The sequence below is a fragment of the Sinocyclocheilus rhinocerous genome, unplaced genomic scaffold (genome assembly GCF_001515625.1).
Source record: "Sinocyclocheilus rhinocerous isolate Xijiao unplaced genomic scaffold, SAMN03320098_v1.1 scaffold1270, whole genome shotgun sequence".
In the NCBI taxonomy this organism is placed as follows: Eukaryota; Metazoa; Chordata; class Actinopteri; order Cypriniformes; family Cyprinidae; genus Sinocyclocheilus; species Sinocyclocheilus rhinocerous.
This window is the reverse complement of record NW_015665029.1, coordinates 6,639-17,608: the sequence shown is the minus strand read 5'-3', so window position 1 is coordinate 17,608 and position 10,970 is coordinate 6,639. Positions and strand designations below refer to the sequence as shown.

Genomic DNA, 10,970 nt, shown 5'->3' with positions numbered 1-10,970 from the left:
TGCAAGCCTCATCTGGCATGACATAAATACATTATCAGTCGCCGTTTACACTGAATGTAATTAAAATTAAAATCATTCTCACGCGAAACGACATGTTTACACACGACTGTGAGTGTGCGCGTGGCTGACTGTGACGTCATTGCCGGTGTTCTGCCGAAAACTGATTGCCGTCCGCGTCCATCCGTTTTACATGCCAAAAAGTGATTACAGACTCTAGTTATTGAGTGAACTGCTATTTCTGCCTCAAAATGACTTGATTTCATTCATTGTTGTCATATTTGATAGATTATAGCTCATTCAGTCCTTTTTACCTGTTGAAATACCTTTAAATGGCCTATAAAACCAATAAAATGCAGTTTTACACTTGCCAAAAAGTGATTACATATTCTACTTATTGAGTGAACTGTTCTTTTTGCCTCAAAATGACTTGATTTCATTCATTGTTGTTATATTTGATAGATTATAGCTCATTCAGTACTTTTCACCTGTTGAAATACCTTTAAATGGCCAATAAAACCCAAAAAATGTGAACTGTGAAAAAAGTGAACTGTTCTTTTTGCCTCAAAATGACTTGATTTCATTCATGGTTGTTGTCAAAAGGTATTTCAACACGTAAAAAGGACTGAATGAGCTATAATCTGTCAAATATAATAACCATGAATGAAATCAAGTCATTTTGAGGCAGAAATAGCAGTTCACTCAATAAGTAGAGTCTGTAATCACTTTTTGGCAAGTGTAAAACGGACGGACGCGGACGGCAATCAGTTTTCGGCAGATGATTAATTTTCGGCACGACATCGGACTATACTGCACTATTGAACTTGCTATTAGCACGGTGCTCATTATTTGTCGTGGGACGTGACTGAGGAATCAGATAGACCTTTCGAGTCAACAGAAGCACTCAAAGGTCCTCTGACATCGAGGGAAGGTACGAGACGCTACCGGATAGCGCACCCACCCAGCCACCGGGAGTGTTGGGTGTTCCTACGGCCTCATGGGACGGACGGCTGTTCGTGGAGGATTGTGTAGCCGGACACGGGAGAGTATCGTGACTGCTTCAAGAACGCAGGTACATTATATTGGTTTTGTTTTGCTCACTGAAGAGCGAAGAGGCCAATTTGCAGTTTCAAAGGCCGCCACGCACACAAGCAATGTCTCAGGCCTGCATCGGGGTGGTGTGTGAGTGTGTTTATGTGTGTGAGTGGGCCCATGTTGATTTATAAAAGGGGCCGCTTATGTTGTTGCTTAGCCGTGATTGCATCCCTAAGGTCCCGACTTCACAGAGGTGGGGCCCAGGCAGTGCCACTCACTTTCTGACTCTGAGGGGCTGGGAAAGTCCTGACCAATGTAGGGGATGTGCTTGAATGCAGCAGAATGTTCTGTCCCTCTCCTTTAACCCGACAGGTTAAGCCAGATATGCTGCTCTGTGGCAACTATGGCAGCAAGCAAACTGCCAATAGTGCGGCTGCCTACTTGGAGGCACGGAGCTCTAGGACTGCCTCTGGGGACAGTCCCTCACCGTGGTCGAGGTCCCTCAAAAGGTCAGCTTGGTAGACTTGGAAAACACCCATGGTGTGCAAAGCCCCACCAGCCATGTCTGTCGCCGCATAGACAAGATGTTGTCTTACAGAGCTTTGGTGGCAAGGCAGGAGCCTTTCATGAGGACACCATGCCAGGGAAGAGGTAACTTGCAAGTGCCTCTTCAAATGGGGCATTCTCACACACACGTGCTCAGCCAACCCCTTCACATTGCAACAGCTGGGTTTTGGCGTGGAACACAGGCCAAGTAGGGTTTCATCCATGACTTCACCATTTCATTGTGAACCTCTGGAAGAAATGGAAGGTTCATGAACGGTGGTCATCTACAAACCTGAAAAAACTGCTCATTCAGCCTTCAAGGAGCTGGCTCTTCCCTCTTCACAGACCAGTCCAGTTTTACTCTGGCTGTGGTGTAAGTCTGTGACTTCTACCAACTTGTCATATGCAGGACTGCGGGAGGAGGCAGGTGCGTTCTCGAAGGAAGTACAACCTCTGCTGGGCCTTTTTAACAATGGACTCAATGTGATTGTCCCACTTCAGGTCCTGAGAGATTGTGGTGCCCAGGAACCTGAATGACTCCACTGCAGTCACAGTGCTGTCCATGATGGTGAGTGGGGGGAGAGCAGGGGGGTTTCTCCTGAAGTCCACTATCATCTCCACAGTTTTGAGTGTGTTAAGCTCCAGGTTGTTAAGACCGCACCAGACAGCCAGTTCTTTATCCTCCTGTGTGTAAGCAGACTCGTCTCCGTCCTGAATGAGGCCGATAAGTGTGGTGTCGTCTGCAAACTTCAGAAGCTTGACAGAGGGGTCTTTAGAGGTGCAATCATTGATGTAGAGAGAGAAGAGCAGTGGGGAGAGGACGCAACCCTGGGGGGCACCAGTGCTGATCGTACGGGTGCTGGATGAGAATCTTCCCAGCTTTACTAGCTGCTGCCTGTCTGTCAGGAAGCTGTTGATCCACTGACAGACGGAGGTGGGCACGGAAAGCTGAGATAATTTGGGCAGGAGGAGGTTTGGGATGATAGTGTTAAAGGCCGAGCTGAAGTCCACGAACAGGATCCTCACATAAGTCCCTGGTCTGTCTAGATGTTGCAGAACATAATGCAGTCCCATGCATGCTGACTGCATCGTCCACAGACCTGTTTGCTCTGTAGACAAACTGAAGAGGATCCAGCAAGGGTCCAGTGATGAATGATTAAGACAGAGTCCGGGTGTTGTTGCTCTGTCTCTGTGATCTGATCAGCGAGTTTCTGTAAAGCCATGCTCACATGCGCTTGCGGAGGAATGTAAACACTCACGAGAATGAACGAGTGGAACTCCCGCGGCAAATAGAATGGCTTGCAGTTAATGAAGAGCGCTTCTAGATTGGGACAGCACATCTTCTTTAACGCTGTTACATCTGTACACCACCTTTCGTTGATGTAAAAACATGTCCCGCCGCCACCACGCGATTTCCCCGTTGATTCTGCGTCGCGGTCCGCTCTGAACAGCTGAAAGCCCGGCAGATGTAGCGCGCTGTCCGGAATGGTGTCATTCAGCCAGGTTTCCGTGAAACACAGAGCAGCAGAGTGTGAAAAATCCTTATTTGTCCGGGAGAGCAGAAGAAGTTCGTCCGTTTTGTTGGGTAGAGAACGAAGATTCGCCAGAGGGATGCTAGGCAACGGCGTTCGAAATCCGCGCTGCCTGAGCTTCACGAGCGCGCCGGCTCGCTTCCCCCGTCTGCGCGTCCTAAAGCGCTTGATCAGCGCCGCTGCTCCGCCAACTACAACGTTCAGGAAAACGTCCGAATAATCGAAATCCGGTAGAAGATTTTGTGATGTGTTCTGCCGAATGTTCAGCAGTTCATCCCTGGTAAAACTGATCTTGTCTGAGAAACAAAGAACAGGAAAAACTAACAAAAACAGTACAAACACTGGAGAGCCAAGCACTGAGGCGGCCGTCCGCGGCGCCATGTTGTTCATATGCAATATGAACATTATGGGCAATATGGGTTCAGACATTCATTACACCTAGGAGGTGTTCCCATAGTGTCAGCTGCTGATGCAGCATCGAGTGAACCTATGAAAGGGAACAATGTTTGTGTGCATATCAAAATATATAGCTACATATATAGCTACATATATAGCAAAATAATATATGAAGCTCATGTTATGTTCAAATGCAGGGTATAAGTCATAATTTTAAATTGTTGAAAGCCAAAAGGCCATAGAGTTTGAAATATTTGTAATAAGACCATGGTCATAACACAACACACAAATATTCCATAGGTCCATATGTTCCCTAAGTTGTTTTTTCCCCAGTATATTCCAGTATAAATTCCAGTCCTCGCTGCTGACACTTCACCAAACAGATTTACATTTATGCATTTCACTGACACTTTTATCCAAAGCATTCAAGGTACACATTTTGTTAGTTTTTGCTTTCCCTGGGAAACACATAACCTTGGTGTTGCTAGAGCCATGCTCTACTGTTTCAGCTACAGAGCTGTGTATCACTGCGCAAAACCCTTGGCAACCACCCTTAGCATCACAAATATGTATTTATTTACTGGAATAATTATTGTCATGTAGAAACATTATTATTTCATATTGTTATTATTTATTATTGCATTATGATAATATTATTGCATATTGTTATTATTGATCATATTTTGATGCATATGTATGTAAATTAAATGTACATTAAAAGTCTTTTTTTTTTTATTTATTGTAGACATCTGTTAATAGGCTGATGGAGAGAATTAAATTACAAAAAAAATTATTTCATGAAAATTTCATATATCTAAACCCCCACCCACTCCCCTTAGTCCCTGATGTTTTTAAAGCGTAGCATGCCACTGAAAAGGCTTGAAATGGTTCTGTGTGAATTTTATCAGCCTGAGCTATCTATGCTCAAATATACTGTTGATTTTTAGAGTTAAAATGTCCCCTTCTAAATGTGTGTTCCTTATGTCAGTGTTGCACCTGACCCTGCTGCATGCTGGAGCCCCCCAACACTGCGCATTTTGAATGTCTCCTTAATCAAACACATCTGATTCAGGTCATCAGCTCATTATAGCAACATTAAAAGCAAACATTATAAGCAACATTCAAAATAATCAAATGAATCACAGAAATGCTATAACTGTTTTGAACATGAGTGTATTGAAACATGTTGACAGTTTATTAACCCCACCAGATATCATGCTCTGGAAATTAAATTTTATGTAAATAATAGACATACTAATTACGTAAATAATACACCTACTTAATAGCCTTTTTATTATTATTATTTTATCAAAACAATATCCCCTTCTAATAAAGCGACAGAGTCAGAATCTTACCATACTACAGTACAGTAACCTCCATTTTTATTTGATTCATTACAATGGTAAGACTTTTAAATTTTTTATGAACTTTATAAATGTTTGTCTTATTTCTTTTGTTCTCACTCCATAAATAATTGGGTTAAAACAACTTGGAAAAAGTAAATACATTGTGCTCACAAATACACGACCACTAGGAGAAAAATTATTTCTTATTCTGTATGACAAAAATGCAATTAAGGCAAAGGTCAAAGTAACTGACATAACAATGAAGTGAGTAATGCAGGTGTTTAAGGCCTTCATGTTAGTTTTGCCAGACTTGAACACAGAGGTGAAAATCACAATGTAAGAAATATTGATAAGAATAAAATCTGCAGTTGGGATAAAGAAAACAGTCAAAAGTCCTACAATATTATTAATAGTTATATCTCCACATGCTAACTGAACCAATACCATGTGTTCACAAAAACAATGATCAATGATATTTGTTACACAAAATGACAGTTTTCCTGCCAGAGAGACAGTGGTGACTACCAGGAGTACATTTCTGATTACTGGCACAACAACAAACTTTACAAAGTTAGGGATTTCCATGTATTTGTGATAATAAAGAGGTTTGCAAATTGCAAAGTAACGATCCAGTGCCATCCACAAAAGCAAAGTAGACAAGATGTGTATTTAGATTTGGCATTTGCCAGCTTTTGACCAGCAGATGTCCTCATCATACTTTTTTTTTCAATGCATTTCTAAATTCATGGGAGAGTCTTTCTGTGCCTCCTGGAACAGCTAGCCAAATATATACCAAATATATTAGCCAATATATATTGTCATAATATTTGAGAAGAAAATTAAGCATATAATTGGAAACACTTACATTTTTTTTATTATTATTATTATTTTATTTTTTTTGTACTGCTTACATTCCTTGCAAGTCAAATTTTGAAAACTTTACACTCAGGTGTGTGAATAGATTGTACAAAAATGCCACACAAATTTGCCAACAAAAGTCATGCAAATGTCATATCGATTTTATACAACAGTTCAATAAACATGAAGTTAATTTTGTGTTACATTTTAGACACAATTTTGTCTATCTGTTTTTGATCAAAAAGTTTTAACAGCTTTATTTTTGTAATTTCTTTTTTATATTTATTTTTCTGCATTAATGTTTTTTTTTTCTACAACTGGATCTGGAGTACCTAATTTTTGTTGTTTCCTAATGAGAATTTACACTATATTTTACACATTGCACATTTTAACACAGAAGCCTGAAAGACTTTCTTGACTGTTGTCATATCATACGATTACTGATCTTAAATGTGACTTTATTTTTTTCTTGATTATATTCTTTATTATTATTTTTTTTTATTTTTGTGAATGTCGGGTACAGGATGTGGAAATTTCATATAAATTTTCATGTTATATATTTTGGTTGCATTTGTGAGTAAATAAATATGTTACTGGCTGTGTAAAATAGATACATACAGTGGGTAAAATAAGTATTGAACACGTCACCATTATTCCCAGTAAATATATTTCCTAAACATGCTGTTGACATGAAATTTTCACCAGATGTCGGTAACAACCCAAGTAATCCATACATACAATTAAAACAAAACAAATAAGTTCAGAAGTTACGTGTAATATAATGGAATGACACAGGGAAAACGTATTGAACTACTGAAATGTATTTAATAGTAGCAATTGTAAAGAACTTTGTTCACGAGGTAAAAATCAACCCAACACTAAAACCAGTGTGCCAAAAACTGAGACGTTTGCCTTTTGCAGTTAGAGCTTCTTTATCAGCTGAATTAGACTGCCTGCTGATGGCTGATGTCACTGAACAGGTCGGTGCTTCTGCCTGGGTGTCCCCCATCATTGTTACAGGCAAGAAGAATAGTGGGATACGGATGTGTGCGGACCTACGCTGAAGGGATCTCACTGTATATGGAAAAACAGCTGAGGGACATGATCTGAAACTCAGCACTGTTTTTAAGAAACTGAATGCAATTTCAAACAGACCTCACTGTGGTTCCTTGGTCATGTAATCAACAGTAATGGAATCTTACCTGACCAGGAGCATCTGGATGCTGTCTGGAAAGCCCCATCTGACGCAGCATCTTTACAGTTATTCTTAGGACTAGTCTCTTGGTACTCAAAATTCCTCCATCGATTTGCAAAAGTTGTTGCCTCCATGCGTGAGTGTGCTAAAGAAAAAGGACGGTTATGGACTTCTGCTGCACAAAGCAGATTTGAGAACATTAAACAGATGCTTGTGTCCAGTCGTGCCCTTGCCATTTATGACCCCGCACTTCATTTAGTGATTTCCACAGACACAAGTGAGTATGAACTGGGTGCAGTGTTTGCCCAAATACAAACGGATGAAACTGAACAAAAACAAACAAACAAACAAACAAACAAAACAACAACAACAAAATAAAACAGTAGCTTTCACTTCCCACACTCTCATTGCAGCTGAACAAAATTTTCCATACTGGAGAAGGAGGCTTTGGCATGTGTGTGGACTAACTGAAAAGTGACAAACTTACCTGTGGGGCCATCAGGCACTCACCACCCTTAACCACAAAAGGCATGGGGCGAGCTGGAATGCAGATTGCTCGTTGGTCCGCATGTCTGCTTTGATTTGATTGCAAGATTGTCTATTGGCCTGGTTCCCAGAATCACACAGCTGACTGCTTGTCTCGTCTTCCCTTACCTGCACCTGCTCACTCTTCAGCCAATATAGAGCCTGAAATTGTGGCTCTCATTTCTTCAATGTTGCTCTACTTCAGTGACTGATTTAGGGACTGGAAGCAAATCACACAGGGCTGGCCATCCTCCATCAAAGCGGTAATTAAGGACTTGATTCCATACTTCAGATTGAGAGATGAACTCTCAGTAAAAGATGCATTCATTTTCAGAGGTACAAGTTTGTTAGCCCCTGTTGCCCTATGACACACATACATTGATTTCCTTGGCACATGAGGCTCCCCAATGGGTAGTGCGCACAAAACAAGTATAAAACTAATTTCTGCATGCATCCCCTGCCAGTCAAATGATAAATCTGCTGTGGCACAGCCAGCACCCTTGCAGCCAGATAAGTTTCCTGGGCCACTTAAAGTGGCCAGTTCTATATAAAAAGCATTATACACGTTAAAAAATAAAATAAACATTTTCTCAGACTGTTCGTGCTGAAGCAGATCCTCTCATGGGTTGGCCTGAGGGCTACTTATATCTGGAGAATACCTACTTCAATATTTGGATAGCCCTCATTTCAAGTGTTTCTGGGATTGCCTCATGAGCACAGCGCACCACTTCACAGTACCTGCAAATGAGTGCTTAACTTCATGGAATGTGTGAACACAGCTCTCTCCCCTCTAAAATTAGTGGAGGCTGGGTGCTTAATGATCTGGATGATTTATTGATAATGATTCAGTCAAAGTGTGTTAAACTATCATAGGCTTTTACCACTCAACCACCCAGCTAATTCCCTTCTTAACTCTCTGAGTTAAAAGAACTAGCGGCAAAAAAAGGCGACGGTGTTGTCGCCTTGCATCGGCAGTGTTTGGACCAAAAAGCTGCACTAGAACACTCAGACTACAGCCGACTGCAAACTAAACACGTGCGTTCTGCACTTGCGTGAGAGGAATTAGCTGTCTATATCAGCAGCTATCAATAGTATTCGTCATTTAAAAGGAGAAACCGAAACAAGGATATACAAGATATATTCAACTCAATATTAAGTTCAATAAGTTCAATAATAAGTTCATTTGCCCTTGCCCTCTTTTTAATTATTATTATTATTATTATTTTTTGCAGCCGAGTTGATAACTGTAAAACAGCTTGTCACTGTCACTATTTACCCAGCCGTAAATAGAGGACGGGTGGGACAAATAGCAACCAACCATCCTACTTGTACAACGACTGCCTACAACAATGGAGAAGTCAATATTACTGGTTACTGCTTTTTTATATTTAGTAAAATTCTTAAAAATGAGATACTAATAATACTTTGCCGCCGTGGATATTCCAAATCATAGCAACTACAGCGTATCAGCTGGAAAACACTGTGCCACCAAAGCGTTCTCAAGGGCCACCAGCTGGTCGTTTTAAGAAGAGCGCCTGACATTTTTTCAGCTGCCTGAAAACTCTTTGGTGGACACACGTTATTGAATATTTATTGTTAGGCATATGGCCTATTAGTCTTTTTTGCATTTATGCAATATACTGGTGCCAAACCTGAGAAAGTAGACCAGAATATTCAGCTGCGTTCCTGGACATGGAATTTGCGTAGCTGTAATTCATAGGCGGGGATTACGCTAATTGTGAATGAGCGTGCACGATGAATGATATTTACGAATGATTGGAATTCATTAACATACACATGTTTACTCTGATTCTGAGTCTTTGAATTGTTGTGAAAAAGAGCATGTAAAGCAGGGATCTCCAACCTGCTCCTGGAGAGCTACTGTCCTGCAGACTTCATTTTCAAGCCTGCTCCAACACACCTGCCTGTAATGATTGAGTAAACCTGAACACCTTGATAAGCTGGTTCAGGTGGGATTGATTCGGGTTGGACCTAAAATCCGTAGGACATTAGGGCCGTTTCTCAATATGCGTTCTTGTCTGTACTTGCGTTCTTGTGAATCGTCATCAGTCATTGCCCAAGTACTGTTCCAATTCAAAGTTCACATTTAGCCAAGTACAGTTCAAATCCCCGGATGGGTTCTTGCTCCGCCCCTTTTATCGAGGATGCATCAAGAGGTGACTTGTGCGAACTTGAAGCAGCAGGTATCCCACAATGCATTTCGCACCAACAAGCGAGCGTTAATGGCAGAGGAGAAAACCCGCATAATTTTCAAAATATTACTGTTATTGTGTCATGAAATGTAGTTTTATTAGTTTTTCAGGCGAGAATGTAGTTGTTTAAAACTCAAATTTGCGGTTTAATTATAAAGATAGCGCCTATTTGAAAATCTGTTTCGCCGATTTCGGCGCTCATGTATCCCGCCGAGAGCAGCCTTACCTTGGCTTGTCTTTCTGCCATTTGCCGCTGGCTCTAATGTCTCTGTAGTGGGTAAACATGAGATTTCGTTTTGGGTAAATCTAACAGGCAATATTTGGTCTCATGAATATATTATTTGTTCCTTGTCATATCGTTTTGGCTGAGGACAAAGTTTCATAACCTTATATTTGTCTTTACCGTCGTGCAGCGCTGACGTTTGCCTGAATTGTTTGCTTTTGTCTTTATTTCCTACAATACTATATTTCTTATATTTCATACTTATATGTTTAATGGCTATTATTGTTCATTAAAACCAACATTTAACAAAAAGAGTAAATGATTTTAGCAAATGGCTGCAATATAACAAAGAGTGAAAAATTTAAGGGGGTCTGAATACTTTCCGTACCCACTGTATATGTTTGTGTGTATGTATGTATATGCACATATTGCCTGAACCACATATTTGTGTGTGTGTGTGTTTTATATTTCGTTTTGTTATAAGTACATACAGTGAAGATAATCAAAGTATGTCCGCGTTGCCTTAACTAGCTACATTTTTGCGGCTATTAATAGCTAGTGTAGCCACAAATATTTCACGATGCTACAATATGTTTAAATGAGAATGAAAAGAGCAGTGGTTTTTGATATCATATTTCGTCTTATTGTAAAGATACAGTGAGGAGTAGCCAAGGCGAGCTGAGTGATGTTATCAAGTACGCTGCTGTTCCATTTGGAGGATTACCGGACTTGCGTCCTCCCATCCTCAGGAGTTCGCACTCCCGAATCGAACTTGCCAAGTCCGAACTACCAAGAACGCAAGTCGGAACTTTGCGTACTTAGTATTGAGAAATGGCCTAGCTCTCCAGGAGCAGGGTTGGAAACCCTTGACCTATAGGGAACCCACACCAGCATGGGCAGAATATACAAGCTCTGCTGCAGAGAAATGTAAGATATAAAGCAGGTTCAGAGAAAGAGAAAGCACTTCACAATTCAATTCAATTCAATTCAATTCAAGTTTATTTGTATAGTGCTTTTCACAATCGTTGCAAAGCAACTTTACAGCAAATTAAGTTTCTACAATATTTAGTGGTAGCTTATCAGTGGTGACTGTCAGTTAATGTA

The 10,970-nt window shown here is 40.6% G+C and overlaps 1 protein-coding gene across 1 annotated transcript in view; it reads right to left on the bottom strand.

The window, feature by feature from the left end:
- Positions 1–4,900: 4,900 nt before the first annotated feature.
- The window catches only part of LOC107730977 (olfactory receptor 52K2-like), a 6,839-nt gene continuing 769 nt past the window's right edge, over positions 4,901–10,970 (bottom strand). Inside the window, exon 2 of the mRNA XM_016541937.1 lies at positions 4,901–5,493. Coding sequence (XP_016397423.1) covers positions 4,901–5,493 — 593 coding nt within the window. The remainder of the gene's footprint in view (positions 5,494–10,970) is intronic.